Source organism: Pseudorca crassidens, chromosome 9, assembly GCF_039906515.1.
Source record: "Pseudorca crassidens isolate mPseCra1 chromosome 9, mPseCra1.hap1, whole genome shotgun sequence".
In the NCBI taxonomy this organism is placed as follows: domain Eukaryota; kingdom Metazoa; phylum Chordata; class Mammalia; order Artiodactyla; family Delphinidae; genus Pseudorca; species Pseudorca crassidens.
In genome coordinates this window covers 105,231,823-105,249,339 of record NC_090304.1, presented here as the reverse complement: position 1 = coordinate 105,249,339, position 17,517 = coordinate 105,231,823, and the positions used below count along the sequence as shown (strand labels likewise).

General features: G+C 50.9%; 1 protein-coding gene across 5 annotated transcripts in view; it reads left to right on the top strand.

Annotated features, from left to right (window-relative positions):
- NFRKB (nuclear factor related to kappaB binding protein) overlaps positions 1-17,517 on the top strand; it is a 36,686-nt gene that overhangs the window by 11,280 nt on the left and 7,889 nt on the right. For 4 of the 5 annotated variants that reach the window (XM_067751567.1, XM_067751568.1, XM_067751570.1 and 1 more), the window contains 19 exons: positions 1,180-1,307; positions 1,942-2,116; positions 2,617-2,718; positions 3,469-3,542; positions 4,367-4,451; positions 4,813-4,993; positions 5,569-5,677; positions 5,880-6,006; positions 6,254-6,319; positions 9,560-9,639; positions 9,746-9,792; positions 13,143-13,203; positions 13,615-13,789; positions 14,857-14,963; positions 15,462-15,585; positions 15,766-15,845; positions 15,939-16,159; positions 16,258-16,525; positions 17,150-17,356. In XM_067751567.1, the coding sequence (XP_067607668.1) occupies positions 1,180-1,307; positions 1,942-2,116; positions 2,617-2,718; positions 3,469-3,542; positions 4,367-4,451; positions 4,813-4,993; positions 5,569-5,677; positions 5,880-6,006; positions 6,254-6,319; positions 9,560-9,639; positions 9,746-9,792; positions 13,143-13,203; positions 13,615-13,789; positions 14,857-14,963; positions 15,462-15,585; positions 15,766-15,845; positions 15,939-16,159; positions 16,258-16,525; positions 17,150-17,356 (2,417 nt within the window). The remainder of the gene's footprint in view (positions 1-1,179; positions 1,308-1,941; positions 2,117-2,616; positions 2,719-3,468; positions 3,543-4,366; positions 4,452-4,812; positions 4,994-5,568; positions 5,678-5,879; positions 6,007-6,253; positions 6,320-9,559; positions 9,640-9,745; positions 9,793-13,142; positions 13,204-13,614; positions 13,790-14,856; positions 14,964-15,461; positions 15,586-15,765; positions 15,846-15,938; positions 16,160-16,257; positions 16,526-17,149; positions 17,357-17,517) is intronic. The other variant, XM_067751571.1, reaches the window with a different exon arrangement.

The following is a 17,517-nucleotide window of genomic DNA, read 5'->3' as shown; positions in this document are numbered from 1 at the left end:
GATACAGTCATGACCTTACATTCTACTAGGGGAAAACAAGGTAATAGACAAGCAAGTGTTTGTTGGTATCACGCACTATAAAGAGTGAGGAAGGGTAATGGGACTGGAAGTGACAGGAAGGATCTGGTTCAGAGGTGGTAGTTGGGCAGGGCTTCTCTGTGGAGGTGCATTGGACAGAGACTCAATGAAGGTGCGACGAGCAAGCCGTGAAGTACTGGGTGTTAGTAGGAAGCCTTGCAGGCAGAGGGGACTTGAAGGACAAAGCCTTTGTGAAAAGGCAGAGGGGACTTGAAGGACAAAGGCTTTGCGAAAAGTACGGTACTTCAGCAAACAGCGTGGGCTGCGGCGGAGTGAGCAAAAGGGAGCCTGGTGGAGGATGAGGCCGAGATACGTGGGACCCACAAGGAAGGGCCCTGGGCCTCCTGGCCCCTTGGCTCTACCCTGGGTATGGAGGGAGAGGTCCGACCGGGCCACTGTCGTCCCTCTCCTCAATCACTGCAGTGGTTTTCTTCTTCCTCTTTTGCTCTCGGCCGTGTTATTCTCCTGCTTTAAACCCTTCAGCTGATTTCCACTACACTCAGGATAAGGTCCAGACTGTGCTGTGGTTTCTGTGTGGTGTGACGTCTGCCCAGTTTCACAGGTCATCTCGGCCCCTCCTCAGCTAAGTCCCTCTGCTTTCCTCACACCAACATTTCTTCAGGGGTTGGAGTGGGCACATTCTTCCTTGCTTCAGGGCCTGCCTTAGCACATGCTGTTCCTTCTGCCTTTTCCCTATTTTTATTTTAAAAATTCCTACTTGCTTAATTTTCCTTCCAATAAATTTTTTAAACATATAGAAAAGTTGATAACCAATACGTATGATGCACATCCGTAAAACTTACCTGTGTTTATCAGTTGTTAGCGTCTTCCCACAGTTGCTGTGATCGGGCCTCATTTCATGTCGCCTTCCTTAGGGGCTCTTTTCCTGATGTCACTCTTCGCTCTCTTTGGTTGTTTTAGGTTGGTTTCCTGGCAGCACGTCAGAGAGTCGAGTACTGGCTTACACGCTTTCTGTCTCTCCCCTTGGACCGTAGGCTCCCCTTTCCCCACTATCCTCCCATCAGTGCAAAGCTGGCCGCCTCTCCAGCCCTCGCTGATGGGTGGCTGACAGATATGCATGGCTGTGCCTGTTCTTTGCAGACGGACACTTCAACCCCGAGGTGGTCAAGTATAGGCAGCTGTGCTTCCGGTCGCAGTACAAACGCTACCTCAGCTCCCAGCAGCAGTACTTCCACCGGCTGCTGAAGCAGATCCTGGCCTCGCGGAGCGTAAGTGCCCCTGGGAGCTGCGTGGGACTCACTCCTGGTGACCCAAAGGGGCGGATCAGGGGCAAGAACAAAAGATACCACTGAGGAAGGAAGCTGCCCATCAAGCCCCGACACGACCAAGTGCATCCTTCCTTCTCATGATACGTTTTAAGATGCATCCTGATTTCAGATACGTTAGAACAGGAACAAAAGAAGGATACATCTTAAAATTGATGAAATATTGTAGCTTCTGTATTTACCCAGAAAAAGAGGCAGCTTTCAGATCCATGGTGGGTCGTGCAGGAGAAGCAGCTTGCACTCAGGTTCACGTTCGGGTGCCTGATGGGTGCCAGGCTCAGCGGCTCTGGGTCTGGACCAGCCTTGGGATGCCTTGGGGCAGAGTAGTTCTGGCTCTTATTGGTTCTTTAAGCTTCGGTTTGGAGATACTTCGGGGTCTGGTGTAAGTGTTCATTCTCGATGGAGCAGCACAGCACTCAGATTGGGGATTTTCCATCACAATCAGCACAGGCCCCTTTTATTTGGAAGGAGGGAACTGAGCTTGCTAACAAAGAAGAGAAGAAAGCGTAGACTCGGGGAGCGTGTCAGGACAAGCTGTGGCTGAGGCCGTGCCCCCATCCCATCCGATCTCTCCCAGGATCTCCTGGAGATGGCCCGGCGAAGCGGTCCCACCCTCCCCTCCCGGCAGAAGCGCCCCTCACCATCCCGCACCCCCGAGGAGCGGGAGTGGCGCACCCAGCAGCGCTACCTGAAGGTCCTGCGGGAAGTGAAGGAGGAGTGTGGGGACTCGGCCCTGTCATCGGACGAGGAGGGTATGTGTCCTCCGTGCCCCGCACCATCTGTATCTCATCGGTCTGCACCTGCAGCTGCTTCTCTGGTTGGAGGCCGTGGTAGCCATTTCCCCGTGAGGAAGCCATCCCTGTGGTTTTTCTGGGCGCGTGGTGACGCTCAGAGCCGTTGGGTGGCTGTGACTGCACACCTCGCCACCCTTGACGCTCAGGCACACGCGGGGCCCTCCCGGCAGGTGCTCTGGTCCAGTCGGCTGCTCGAGAGAACCACTGTCCCCGCAGGAGAGTAATAGTGACTGTGACCTCTGCAGTGTGACCCGCCACTGTTGAAGTCTCTCCTCCCGGAAGAGCCGTTGCGCTGACTCAAGTCTGCAGTCCGTCTGGGGAAGGGTCAGGAAGCATTGGTGGAGCCTGGCCTCCCTCTTGTTGGCTTAGCCTTCTTGAGCCCAGAGAGCCACTTACCCTGTCTCCCCTGCTGGAGTCCACAGGCAGGTTGGATTTACAAGAAAACTTTTCTTTTGCAGATCTCAGCTCGTGGCTCCCGAGCTCTCCAGCGCGCTCTCCTAGCCCTGCAGTGCCCCTCAGGGTGGTGCCCACGCTCTCCACCACGGACATGAAGACTGCAGGTGAGTGGGGCTCGGCGTGGATCTGAGGACTACCTCGGGGTGGGAGACTGGGTTCTGCCTGCCAGGAAAGCAGAGCGGTGTTCCTTAGAATGAGGAGACCTGGGGAAGCTTTCGTGTAGCTCCACTTCTCCGCAGGTAGGTAGGCCAGCTGGCCTTCTGTCCTTTGTTTTGAAAGTTTCTCTTAGGAGCTGACCAGCTGGCATTTTGGCCTCAAGAAAGCAGAATCTTAAAATAACAGTATCAGGATTTCCCTGGCGGTCCAGTGGTTAAGACTCCACGCTTCCACTGCAGGGTCTCGGGTTCGGTCCCTGGTTGGGGAACTAAGATCCCACATGCTGCCCAGCACAGCCCCCAAACAAACAAAAACAACAACCAAAAAAAACCCCCAAAATAATACTAAGGGATAATTCAATAATAGCAAAGGGGTAACCAGAGGCACAGCAGTTTCTTGGCATGTCTGTGAAATTAGAGACTATTTTTAGTTGGGATAGGAGTCAAAGAAGAATGTTCAGAAACTTCTAGGTGTTTTAGGAGCAGCTGAGTACCGAGGTCGTTATTGACGAGTGTACAGAAAAGCTGCAGAGTTGAGCCTGTGACTGTTTCAAGATTGTTGGTCCTTGAAGTACACAGGTCAGGAGGGAAGCTCAGAAAATATCTTACTTTCAAACATTACCAGTGACCAGAAAGATGTGAATTTGAGCATTGTGGAAGTGAATGACCGTCCATGTGGTTTGGTTCCTTTTCTCTCAGATAAAATAGAACTGGGGGACAGTGACCTGAAGATAATGCTGAAGAAGCACCATGAGAAGCGGAAACACCAACCAGTAAGATCGGAGGGGTGGTCAGTAGGTTTTCAGTCTGATTCCCCGGATCAGCTATCCTGGGATGATACAGGGAGTCACTACGTTATTAGTCCCCTTTCCTTATCCTTGTTAGGGGACAGGAGCAGCATGGGAGGCCCAGTAACACTGAAGATGTGTGGAGAAGACAGATGCTTTGACTTTGTAAGGCACGCTTACCGCCGTGTCTGATCCAGTCTTTAGGACGACACTGCTGTGTGAATCCTTTCGTCCGTTTAGCAGGGCTTGGAGAGGCCAGGGAGCTTGTCTGACGCCCAACGGCCAGTAAGTGGCAGAGCCAAGCGTCAGAGCCTGTGCTTTTCCCAGGTTTTACGTTTCTGTTCCTTCGCTCCACCAAATGGAGGTAACACTGAGCCAGAGATCATGGTGGAGGAAGGAAAGTCAGTTCATCAAGGCAGAGTGGTGAGATGGGATGAGTCTTATGTTGGGGTTAGAACCGAGTTCTGTCTCTCTCTTTTCCACTTACTATGATGTCGGGCAAATCCCTTAACTTCTCTGAATCCCGTTTTCAGTCTTTGTAAAATACCACTTAGCAAGACTGTTTGAAGAGCATATAAGATAAGGAACGCAAAAGAGCTTTATAAACTAAATGCCACACATGAAGGATTGGAACTCAGTTCTCCCCTGCCCCATTATGAAGAGCAATAGTTTTTACCTCTGTACGTTTTAAATTCAACACAATTTCCTCAAGTACACGTAACATCTAGTTTTATCTGTAAATTGGGAAAATCAGCAGTTTTAGCTCCTCTTTTGGACCTCCATAACAAATCTCTGAATATCACGTCTAGGATCACCCAGACCTTTTGACGGGGGACCTGACTCTCAATGACATCATGACTCGAGTAAATGCCGGCAGGAAGGGCTCTCTAGCAGGTAAGTGACGTCCTCTGTAGGTGGCCATTGACTGTGGTGTTAGATTACACAGGCCTCTCTACGTATTGCAAAAGGAAAGGAAACCACAGCATCCTTCTTGCTGATAGCCTTTATGTCGTTATTGCCTCTTATGGATTTGTAGGTGGAGAGTGAATATAAAATCAGTACAATGGATCATTGACTCTTTAAAGCACTCATTAGTTTGTTTTAAAAAAAAAAATCAAACGAAACTATATGTCTTATTACTGAGACTTTTCTTTCTTTTGCTGGTGGGCCTTGGGAAAATAATATACAGATAAGACTCCTCATTTCCTGATGTAGAAAATGCAGTTCTATGACTTGAGTTACTTTTTTCCCCCAGCACTGTATGACTTGGCTGTCCTTAAAAAAAAGGTTAAGGAAAAAGAGGAAAGGAAGAAGAAGAAAATAAAACTGATCAAATCAGAGGCAGAGGATCTGGCGGAACCCCTAAGCGGTACTGAAGGTCTCCCACCCCTCTCACAGGCACCGTCTCCACTGGCCATACCCGCTATCAAGGAGGAGTAAGTGAGCAGCGGGGGTCATGGCTCAGGGCTGTCCCCAGAGCTGGTGCTTCTTGAGAGCCCTAGGTCCCAGGGGCCCTGCTGGGGAACGTGTATGGTGTGGGCTTTCACTGAGCTTTTTTATGACGGCTGGGAAGCGTGGAGGACCTAAAGCAACCTAGGCATGTGTTCTTGGTTGTTTCAGTGGTTCTTTTTTTTTTTTAATTTATTTATTTTTGACTGCATTAGGTCTTTGTTGCTGCGCGTGGGCTTTCTCTAGTTGCGGCGACCAGGGGCTACTCTTCCTTGCAGTGCGCGGGCTTCTCATTGCAGTGGCTTCTCTTGTTGTGCAGCACGGGCTCTAAGTGCACAGGCTTCAGTAGTTGTGGCGCACGGGCTCAGTAGTTATGGCTCGCGGGCTCTAGAGCGCAGGCTCAGTAGCTGTGGCGCACGGGCTTAGTTGCTCCACGGCATGTGGGATCTTCCAGGACCAGGGCTTGAACCCGTGTCCCCTGCATTGGCAGGCGGATTCTTAAACCACTAGGCCACCAGGGAAGCCCTTTTCGGTGGTTCTTATATTTTTCTTCCCTCATTAGGCCTCTCGAAGACCTCAAGCCTTGCCTTGGAATCAATGAAATATCTTCCAGCTTCTTCTCTCTTCTCTTGGAGATCTTGTTGCTGGAGGGGCAGGCTAGCCTTCCTATGGTAAGAATTTTGGAAAAGCCACGTGTGTAGCAGTTTCAGATTGTAGAAATCTTCAGCTCTGGGTTCCCCGCGAAGCTCCACAGCTGCCTTGCTTTGTGACCTGAGCAGACTGGACAGACATAGCCAGTTTGTTCTGGCACAGCCTTGGAATCGCTGGCGTGGAATAGAAATCTAACCGGGTTCTGCCTTTACTCTCCCTCAGCTAGAGGAGCGAGTTTTGGACTGGCAGTCATCTCCAGCCAGCTCCCTCAATAGCTGGTTCTCTGCGGCCCCCAACTGGGCAGAGTTGGTGTTACCAGCCCTGCAGTATCTTGCTGGAGAAAGCCGTGGTAAGGTACTTTGTTCTGTAGGGCCCGGTATTTACCCCGCTTTGTCTAATTCTCGTAGTAGACTGCAGCTTTACTGGCTACATCCGTTGTGGCTTTGCATGATGCGATGCCATGCCTTGGAGGTCTCTGCTGTCCTGATACACCATTAACATACAGAAGTTATCTCGGAGCTCAGGGGTGGCAGTTATTCTGAGTTTAGTAATCTCTCTGACCTGTGTGGCTTGTTCATGGGATCCATTTCTTGCAGCTGTACCTTCCAGCTTCTCTCCATTTGTTGGCTTCAAAGAGAAAACCCAGCAGTGGAAGTTGCTTGGTGAGTAATGCACGTCACCTACCTGTCATAGTAGGTTCTCTTTCTCTTGTTTTCTCCCCGAGCTTCTTGTGCCTTCCAGTCAGTGTGTGCCAGGAGAATGTTGAAAAAGGCAATATTAAACCTTATTTTGCTCAAATAAAAGAGTCCTTCTAGAAATTCTCAGGGTCTGAGTTCACCCCCGTTGGAGTTGGCTGCGGTGGCATTTGCCCTTCAGTTCCGCTGCACTCTGGGGCTGGCTGAATTAAAATCTCTGGGATGTTTTACAATAGCACCTTCATTTATGTCAACCATATCTGTGGTTTTAGGTTAATTTCTAGTAATATGATTGTTTTTCTTTCCTAAAATGGGTTTTGCTATTGAGGATAACGTGTTGGGCAGCCCTCAGTAAGCTACTTCTAAAGAACAGGTTCTTTTTCTTATAAATTTGTGAAGTTCCACTTACTGTGTAAGTTGTAGTAACGTGTACCTGAAATAACTTGGTTATGAGAGGAAGATTCAGTGTTGATTTCCTGTGGAAATGGACAAACCTTTCTCCACTCTGTCCAGTGGTCTATGAAGAGAAACATGGAGAGAAGGTTGTGGAAGTAGTGGATGCGTTCATTGCTTGCAACATGGATTAACCTTCTAGGTGTCAGGCACTGTTAGGTGCCGGGGGTGAGGTAGTGGTTTGTGAGGTAGACAGCGTGCTCCCCTCGTGGAATTTGTTTGGGGAACAAATACTCATTCGAATGAAATGACAAACTTAGCCATTCTGTAAGGGAAAAGTGCCGGTAGGGGTGGGCGTTTGTAAGGAGGCATGGGTGTGGCATGCGTGTGGAGTCCGGGAGGGCCTTCCTGGGGAAGGTCATTTGAGCAGCGGTCTTAACAACGACTAGGGATGAGCCAGGCAGGCGGAGGGAGGCGGCTCCCCATGGGGGGAGCCGTGTGGGTCAGTGACTCAGGGATGGTTCCCGCGGAGATCACACAGGCCTGCTCATAGAGGATGTTGCACCTGGGTAGAGAGGATGCATGAATTTGGGAGCTTTAGGTGGTAAAAGCCGGAGGATGTGGTTGTGGGTTGGGTGTGGCGAGTGAAGGAAGAGGGCAGTCAGGTGTCACTTCTGCTAGATTTGTACCTGGCGGATGGGGGTCCGCCATCGACGTAGGCAGCTGGGGAGGACGTCCAGGCCTGGGTGAGGGTGAGGCGCGTGAGTGTAGTTGTGCACATGCTGCCTTGAGCTGCCTTTGGGGTGTTGAAATGGACATGTTAAGTAGGCAGTGGGTTTAGAGTCCAGACCCACAGTCAGGGTAGAAAGCTGTGGGCACATGTGCAGTAAGTGAAGTCAAAGGCATGGGGAGAATGAGGAGGAAAGAGGGCCTGGGGCTAAGCCTTGATAAGCTCCGAGGTGGCGGAGGCTGAGTGGGGACACGGGAGAGGCAGTGACCGCAGAGTCAGGCGGAAGCTGTGAGGTCCGAGAGTCAGGAGGTGGGGAGTGGTCATTAACCTTCATTGTTCCTAAGGTTCAGGAAGGTCAAGACTGGATTTGTGGACATGAAAGAAATGATGGCTCCCTTGGAGGAGTGATTCCTTAGTGGGGTGATGCCGGTTGCGGGCAGAGGTGAGCTGAGGCCGCTCGTGAGGCTGGCTGCAGCTCTTCCCGCCTGTCCGGCTGGTGGCGGAGGATCGGCCGGGGGAGGCTGCCCTAATAGGACCAGGTAATAAGTGTCTCAGGCCTGTGGGGCAGATGCTTTCTGCTGTGGCTACTCAACTCTGCCCTGTGCACAGCAGCCAGAGACAGGGTGTAAACAAATGACCACAAAACTGTGTTTCCAGAAGTGGTTTGCTGACCTTCACGTACACCGCAGAGGTCTGCACGTGCTACCGATCAGGCCCCCTTTCCTGCAGGCAGGAAAACGTTTCCCAGTCCCCCTGGTTAAAGGGACAGTGAGTGTGGACAGCGCTTTCTAGAGGTTTGGTGGCGGAGGGGAGCAGAGGAAGCGGGGCTCGTGGCCAGGAGAGGACTTAAGTGTCGGTGGAGAGGGACAGGAGAGGAGGGGACACCTGTCATAGGGTGAATTCCTGGGGGCAGGGGCCGGCCTCAGGTGGCAGGAGGCAGCACATCTGTCCGGGTGGAGGAGGAGCCGTGGCTGCTGGGTCGCGCCGTGGGGAGTTGAGGGGATGGGTCTGTGGCCTTCCTGTGGGAGGTGGGAGGCCTGCTGTGCGCGGGAAGGGTGGTGGAGAAGGGGGGGCAGTTGCTGTCCAGCGGGCAGGGAGGCCGGCTAGTGCGGGGCTCGCGGGCAGATTGAGGGCCAGTGACGGTGGCTGTCCGCTCATTGATAGAGGTGTTCTCTGCCTGTCTCTGGGCCTTGTCTCTGGCAGCCGGCAGCTGCCCGAGTGGAGAGTATGGCTGGTTTAGGACGTGAGCTTTGCTCGACGGAAGTGATGCAGAGATGGAAGGGACAGGTGTTAGGTATTGCTGTGTTGCTCGGCTTGTCGTTGAAGTGACGGGCGTGGGCCCTCGCCGAGTGGGGGAAGTGTGAAGGGAGGGGCTGAGGGGGCCGGAAAGTGGGATGTCTGGACCAGCAGTGCGGTGGAGTCCAGGTAACGTTTTGGTGGGCGAGGGTAGACAGCGGGGAGGGGAGGGGAGGGGAGGCAGCTGCGGCCAGAGAGCAGGATGCGGGGTTAGTTGAAGGTTCCCAGTCCTGGCCGTGTGCTGCCGCCAGTTGGGAAGCTTTTTAAAAACGCTGGTACCTGGGCCTTACCCACAGGGGTTCTGATTGATTGGTTGAGTGGGGCCCAAGCCTTGGCATTTTTAAAAGTTTCCAGGTGATTCTTAGGCGTAGCCAGGGTTGAGAAACTGGATTAGGCATTTTGAAGAGTCCCGTTTGGGGGAATGACAAGGTCCAGTTGTGATAGTGGGAATGAGAGGCTGGAGTCGGGGGAGGAGGCCCTGAGGTCACGTGACTGAGGAGTTAGGGTGCTGGCTGGACTGTCCATAGGGATGTCCATCCGGACCCTTCAAGTTAATCCAGCAAGGTGAGTGTTTAATCCCTTCCAGTTAATTTCAAGGTAATTTCTGTGAGTGGTGTCAGACAGGGGTCCAGTTTCATTCTGCCTGTGGATGTCCAGGCAGAGGGGTATTCTGTGTACAGGACCATCGCTGTAGGTCCAGATGTAGATACAGCAAGTAAGGAGGAAGTGGCATCCTTAGGTCATATCCTTAGATCATATTACTATTTTTTGCCTTTTTGTTCTAATAGGCCAGTCCCAAGATAATGAAAAGGAGTTAGCTGCACTCTTCCAGCTGTGGCTGGAAACTAAAGACCAGGCCTTCTGTAAGGTATGGTTGTTGAGAACTACCAGCTTTCTCGTGCTGGGCTTCCAGAACCCTGAGTTAGCCAAAATCCTTCAGTCCATTTACCTGTTACTGCTTTCCTTTTCTCCAGCAAGAAAATGAAGACAGCTCAGATGCCACAACGCCTGTTCCTCGGGTGTGAGTATAGTACCCTAACAGAGGATGGTGCCCCAAGAAAGCATCATCTCAGTACTGCCCTGGTTGTGCTGACACATCCTTGTATGTTAGAGCCAGAGTGGGCTTGAGATGCCGGGATCCACTGGTCCTTATCTGCCTCAGCCTCGCTAAGAGGCAGCACGCTCCCAGCAGTGGAACTGTTTTCCCCATGAGTCTCTGAGGAGGTGGGATCCACCTGTAGGTGCATGCTTTTCCCCGGTCCCCCCTTCAGTTCCCGCTGGAGAATGGGCTATCCAGCCCATCTTCCTCATTTTACCTACAAAGAAAGGGAGGTGTGAGGGTAAGTGACAGGACCCAGGCTGGGATTTAGGTCTCGACCTCGTCCTGAGCCTTTGTATCTCTCATGTGACTGTTTCCAGTCTGTCATGGTCCCTTTTCTTTCTCCCCAGCTTTGTAGAGATATAATTGACAAAGCATGGTGTAAGTTTAAGGTATACGGTGTATTGAATTTATTTATATATATATATACACACACACATATATGTACATATATATAGTGAAGTGATTACCACAGTAAGGGTAGTTAACCCATCCGTCACCTTACATAATTACCAGTTCTTTTTTTGTAGTGAAAACATTTAAGATCTTTCTTAGCAACATTCAAGTATATGATGCAGTATTGTTGACTGTAGTCACCATGCTATTTGTTAGATCCGTAGAACTTTCTATAACTTTAACCAGTGTCTCCCCATTTCCCCCATCCCCTGGTAACTGCCATTCTAGGCTCTGTTTCTGTGAGTTACGCTTCTTTTAGGTTCCATGTGTAAGTGAGATCATACAGTGTTTGTCTTTCACTGACTTATTTCACTAAGCATAATACCCTCTAGATCCATCCATGTTGTTGCAAATGGCAGAATTTCCTACATTTTTTAATGACTGAATAACATTCCGCTGTGTGTGTGTGTGTGTGTGTGTGTGTGTGTGTGTGTGTACACACACACATTTTGTTTATCCATTCATCCATTGGTGGACACTTATCTCTCACAGTTGTTTCCATGTCTTGGCTATTGTAAATAATGTAGTGAATATGGGGGTACAGATATCTCTTTGACATAGTGGTTTCATTTCCTTTGGAAATATTCCCAGAGGTAAGATTGCTGGATCATGTGGTAGTTCTGTTTTCAGTTTTCTGAGGAACGTCCATACTACTTTCCCTAACGGCTACACCAGTTTGCATTCCCACCATAGTGCACAAGGGTTTCCTTTTCTCTGCATCCTCGCCAACACTTGTTATTTCTTGTCTTTCTGGTAATAGGTACTCCAGTGGATGTGAAGTGATATTTCATTGTGGTTTTGATTTGTATTTCCTTGATGATTAGTGATGTTGAGCACCTTTTCGTGTACCTGTTGGTCATTTGTGTATCTTTAGAAAAATGTCTGTTCAGGTCCTTTGCCCGTTTTTTAATTGGATTATTTGGGTAGTTTGCTTTTGAGTTGTAGGAGTTCCTTAAATATTTTGGATATTAACCTCTCACATGTATGTTTTGCAAATATTTTCTGCTATTCTGTAGGTTGCCTTTTCATTTTGTTGATGGTTTTCTTTGCATAGAAGCTTTTTTTAAAAAATAAATTTATTTAATTTTTGGCTGCGTTGGGTCTTCATTGTTGTGCACAGGCTTTCTCTAGTTGCGGCGAGTGGGGGCTACTCTTTGTTGCGGTGCACAGGCTTCTCGTTGCGGTGGCTTCTCTTGTTGTGGAGCACGGGCTCTAGGCCCACGGGCTTCAGTAGTTGTGGCACACAGGCTCAGTGTGGTGGCTTGCGGGCTCTAGAGCGCAGGCTCAGTAGTTGTGACGCATGGGCTTAGCTGCCCCGAGGCATGTGGGATCTTCCTGGACCAGGGCTTGAATCCATGTCCCCTGCATTGGCAGGTGAATTCTTAGCCACTGTGTCACCAGAGAAGGCCCCTGTACAGAAGCTTTTCTTTGAGGTAGTCCTACTTGTTTATTTTTGCTTTTGTTGCTTGTGCTTTTGGTGTCATCTCCAAAAAATCATTGCCAAGATCATTGTGCAGGAGCTTCTTCCCGATATTTTCTTCTAGGAGGTTTAGTTTCAGGTGTTACGTTGAAGTGTAATCCATTTCAAGTTAATTTTTGTGAATGGTTTAAGGTAGGGGCCCAGTTTCATTCTTTTGCTTGTGGTTGTCCAGCTTTCCCAGCATTGTTTATTGAAGAGGCTGTTCTTTCCTCATTGAGTATTCTTGGCTCCATTTGCCAAGTATTAGTTGACCATATATGCAGTGGTTTATTTCTTGGCTCTCAGTTCTGTCCCACTCACTGGTTTATGTTTCTATTTTTATATGAGTACCATACTATTTTGATTACTGTGACTTTGTAACATAGTTTGAAATCAGCAAGTGTGATGTTTCCAGCTTTGTTCTTTCCCAGGTTTGCTTTGGCTGTTCGGGGTCTTTTGTGGTTCCATACAAATTTTAGGATTGTTTTCTTCTATTTCTGTGAAAAAAGTCATTGGAATTTTCATAGGGATTTCATTAATCTATAGATAACTTTGGGTGATATGGGCATTTTAACAGTATTCTTCCAATCCTTGAACATAGAGTATCTTTTTACTTGTGTCTTCTTCAGTTTCTTTAATCAAAGTCTTGTAGTTTTCAGTGTAGAGATCTTCCACCTCCTTGGTTAAACGTATTCTAAGAGTTTTATTGCTTTGATGCTGTTGTATAGCTCTTTAGTTAGATTCCTGAACACCAGCACTCAGGACCAACCTGAAAGTGGCAGAACCATTGCCTTACATAATAAAACTCAATTTCTTTTTTCTTTTCTTTTTGTTTTTGGCTGCACTGCGTGGCTTATGGGAGCCTAGTTCGCCAACCAGGGATCAAACCCGGGCCCCGACATTGAAAATGCGGAGTCCTAACCACTGAACCGCCAGGGAATTCCCTGATCTCACTTACTTGGTACTTTTGCCTAGGAAGCAGAAAAACCACCCTTGCCATCGTACAAATTTGAAGTCCTTTGTTCCTCTAAAGCTGAATTCTTTGTTACTTTTAGATTAGGCTTACTTAGCAACAGTACTGAAAACAGTAGGTAAAACACGACGTCAGTTTCTTTCCCACCTACCCAGTACCTTTCTGGACTTCTAAGAATCAAGTAATTTTGCAATTACCAACAGGAGCTACTTGGCAGGATTTGGAAAGTGGACTTCTGACCTTTGCAAGATAAGAGCACTAATGAACAAATAGAGCACTCGTGTTGCAAAGGATGTGGTTCTGGGTGCTGGAGAGGGGATGATGGACCCAGTGGTTTGGGGTGCTGGAGAAGGGGTGATGGACCCAAAGGTCTTTGTGTTCCAGAAGAACTGACTATGTGGTGCGGCCCAGCACGGGAGAGGAGAAGCGAGTTTTTCAGGAGCAGGTAAGAAAAAGCTGGAACCCGGTGTAAATCTCTGTATCTGTGAGGCCATGAGGTGAGAAGCTCTGAGCCTGACTGTCCTTGAGTCCAAATCTTGGAAGCAACTCACACCCTTAACCTTGCTATTCCGTGGGTTAGGATTGCTTTTGGGGGCAGAGCTGGTGTGAGGAAGGGAACGAAAAATGGTCAGGTGGTTTTTCTTCAGATACAAGACAACACATTTACCTCCTGATCTGTTCGCTAGTGACTGGCGTTTGGGGACAATCCTTCTCCCGCTGTGGTCGGCTCAGTGTTCCTAGTGGAATAGCCTGTTTGCTTTTTGCTTTAATGTCTCCGGGCCGACCCCCTCCTGCACGGGGTGGCTAGAGAGAGCCCCCGTGACTGACTCAGGAGCCTCGTCCCTTCTTTTGGCAGGAGCGTTACCGGTACAGCCAGCCCCACAAGGCATTCACCTTCCGCATGCATGGCTTCGAGTCCGTGGTGGGGCCCGTGAAGGGCGTGTTCGACAAGGAGACGTCGCTCAACAAGGCGCGGGAACACTCCCTGCTGCGCTCCGACCGTCCCGCCTACGTCACTATCCTGTCCCTGGGTGCGTGCCTCCGTCTGCTTCCCCCCCCCCGCCCCGCCCCCATTGCAAAGGCTGGAGGGTCAGCGTAGCTTCAGGAAGCTTTGCAGTTTGGGACGCGGAAGGAGGGATTCTGCCCCAGAGATCTACACAGAATCCGTGTTTCCTCCCTGGGGTCTGGGCTCATGTTTACCTTCCTTCAGGAACTGTTCACAGGCTGCTAAACAGTTAGCTTAGGTGTCGGAATTTGCTTCCTCCAGGCTAGGATTCCTACAAAGGTGAGGTTTTTAACCTTTTTTGTGCCACAGATTGCTGGCAGTCTGGTAAACTCTGGACCCCTTCTCAGAATTAAGTTTTTAAATGCCTAAAATAAGATGCACAGAGTTAAAAAAGAAACCAGTCATATTGAAATTGTTATCAGAATATTAAAACAGATTTATGGAGCAGAAATGTATGTTTTCGGGCTTCCCTGGTGGCGCAGTGGTTGAGAGTCCGCCTGCCGATGCAGGGGATGCAGGTTCGTGCCCCGGTCCGGGAAGATCCCACATGCCGCGGAGCGGCTGGGCCCGTGAGCCATGGCCGCTGAGCCTGCGCGTCTGGAGCCTGTGCTCCGCAACGGGAGAGGCCACAACAGTGAGAGGCCCGCGTACTGCAAAAAAAAAAAAAAAAATGACAAGATCTAGTGGCAGGTCTTCTGACTCCTCTAGTTCCCAGCTAGTGATGAGTGGAAATAATATTTTGGGTTGTCCGCAGCAGCTGTGCTGTGATAAGAAAACGTCTGATTTCCATTACAGCATCATGGCACTGCCATCATATGGTTGGCAACATATGCCAACAAAGGTTATGCCAGCCTTGGTTCACAATGGAGGGAAATGCTGAATTTCAGTTACAGTTGTAACTTTTTTCTGCCTGAGTTCCTGGACGCACTGAACTCTCAGGGATCCTGGGTCTTCAGCCTTGGCTGAAAGTGTGAAGGGTGTGGAAGAAGCTGCCTGCAGAGGGCCATGTCCACCTGCTGCTGGTCAGCAGTTGGGGGACAGCTCTCCCGGGGAGCCCTGCTGACGCTCGGACTTTGCTGTTTCTGGTGTCAGTTCGCGACGCGGCGGCCCGGCTGCCCAACGGGGAGGGCACGCGGGCGGAGATCTGCGAGCTGCTCAAGGACTCCCAGTTCCTGGCTCCAGACGTCACCAGCACTCAGGTAGGAGGGGAAGGGCTGCTCGTGTTTTGTTCCAGGATGGATTTAAGGGAGCTTACAAGGAGATACAAGATAGAATAACGTAAAAATAAAATTTAAAAAAACTGATGGGGAATTCCCTGGTGGTCCAGTGGTTAGGACCCGGCACTTTCACTGCTGAGGGTCCAGGTTCAGTCCCTGATCGGGGACCTAAGATCCTGCAAGCCGTGCGGCGCAGCCAAAAAAAAAAAAAAAAACTGATGGAGAGGAAAGGAGGCCGTCTTGAGAAAGGAGAGCAGTGCTGCCCCTCGACCTTGCCATTGGCGAGGCTCTCCTTCTCTCAGCTCACCATCTTCGGGGCACAGCACCTCCATCTCTCAGGACTCGTAGTTTCTTGTTTTGCCGAGTGATGGGGTTAGCCATTGGGAGGTGGGATGTGTGTGTTGGCTGTGCCTCTCACCCAGGGATTTTCCCCGAGTCTGAGCCTGCGTGGTCCTTCCTCCTCTTTGTCCTGGGTCTCAGGTGAATACAGTGGTGAGTGGTGCCCTGGATCGTCTGCATTACGAGAAGGACCCTTGTGTGAAGTACGACATCGGACGGAAGTTGTGGATCTACCTGCATCGGGACCGGAGCGAGGAAGAGTTCGGTGTGTGCCCAGCCAGCTGAGGGCTGCCTCTGCCCTCCTGCCCCAGCTCCACTCCTTCTCATTGGCATGCGGGCAGGACAGAGCTGTAGAGGCGGTTTAGCGCCCTGGCTCTTGGTAGGACCACCCTCCACACTGTGCTGAGGGTAAGCTGTTGCTGAAGCTTCCCACTCTTGTCCACAGAGCGGATCCACCAGGCCCAAGCAGCTGCAGCTAAAGCCAGGAAAGCCCTTCAGCAAAAACCCAAGCCCCCATCCAAGGTGGTAAGTGACCTCACGGGATGGCGGCAGAGGGGCTGTGGCATCCCCGTGGGCCTTGCTCACGCCCGCGTCCGTGCGCTCCCCGTCCTTGTGCAGAAGTCCAGCAGCAAGGAGGGTTCGGTGAAGGTCCTCGGCGCTGGCCCTTCTGAGCAGAGCCAGCTGAGCCTCAGCGACTCCAGCATGCCCCCCACCCCAGTCACGCCTGTGACCCCCACCACTCCTGCTCTGCCCGCCACGCCCATATCCCCGCCGCCTGTGCCGTCAGTGAACAAAAGTGGCCCCACGACTGTCTCGGAACCCGTGAAATCCACTTCGGGGTGAGCACTTCCATTTCCTCTCCAGCTTTCTCCTTCCAGGGTTCTTTTGAATCTGTGTCCTAAGTTGTCTGTGTTGTTTCCCTGTGTGTTCTTTACAGTGTTCTTCTCGTGTCTTCGCCAACGATGCCGCAGTTGGGAACCATGCTCTCCCCGGCGTCCAGCCAGACTCCACCGAGTTCTCAGGCTGCTGCCCGTGTCGTGAGCCACTCCGGCTCGGCTGGACTCCCCCAAGTGCGGGTGGTGGCCCAGCCCAGCCTTCCTGCTGCGACTCAGTCAGCGGGGCCGGCACCGACGCTGCCACAGATGACAGCAGGACCACAGATTCGCGTGCCGGCCACGGCTGTGCAGGCCAAAGGCGGGCCCCAGGTAAGGAGGGACGGGGCCCAGGGGCCGGGGTGATGAGTCTGCCAGGCAGTCTGGGTCAGGACCCAGGACCCAGGTTACTGCTGCTGACGATGATGTTTATCACAACAGCTCATTTAACGTTCAAAGCCTGGTAAGCAAGTTATCAGTTTTGTTTTATTGAATACGTGTCGGGAATCAGAACTTTGGGAAGTTTAGTGATTTACGCAGGATTGTGACATCAGGACCCTGGTAGACAGAGGTGGGATGTAAATCCAGGCCTGTGATTCTAGGTCCCAGGCTCCTTCCCTTGTGCCTCTGGGCTTAGCCAGGCCACTAACTGCTGTGCTTTAGACAGGGGTCTCCTGCCTCAGGTCCCTCTGCTGTAAAAGGGGTATAACGTTTGCCCTCAGTGTGTAGGGGTGAAGTGAGATGTTAAATGAGAAAGTATTCCTGAAAGTTAAGATGTTCTGCCTAAGGGTAAGAACTCCGCACTGTTCATTTTAGAGGGTAGTGCGCCCTCGGCATTGTTAGATTAGAAGCCCTCTTACAGGAACGCTTCCTGGGTGGTGACAGGTGGAGACCACTCCACGTGCTGGTCTGCGGCTTAGTGTCTAATTAAGCTCTTGCCCTCCTGCCCTGAACTAGACAGTAATGGCCACCGTTCCAGTCAAAGCTCAGACTGCGGCGGCCACTGTGCAGCGACCGGGGCCGGCGGGGCTCACGGTGACAAGTCTCCCTGCCACAGTCAACCCTGCGAGCAAGCCGGCCACCAGTTCTCCTGGGGGCTCTGCTCCAAGCACCCCCGCGACTGCCGTCATTCAGAACGTCACAGGACAGAACATTATCAAGCAGGTAGGTGCACGGCTGTCTGGGTGGGTCTGACTCCTTTGTCTAGAATCAAAGGATAGTTGGAGATCTTAGTGGCTTGTGACCTTTGATCCTTAGTTCGTAGGTATTTCAAGCGTGAGTTTCCAGCAAGGGCAGTGCAAGCTTGGTAGGTGCCAAAGAGGTCT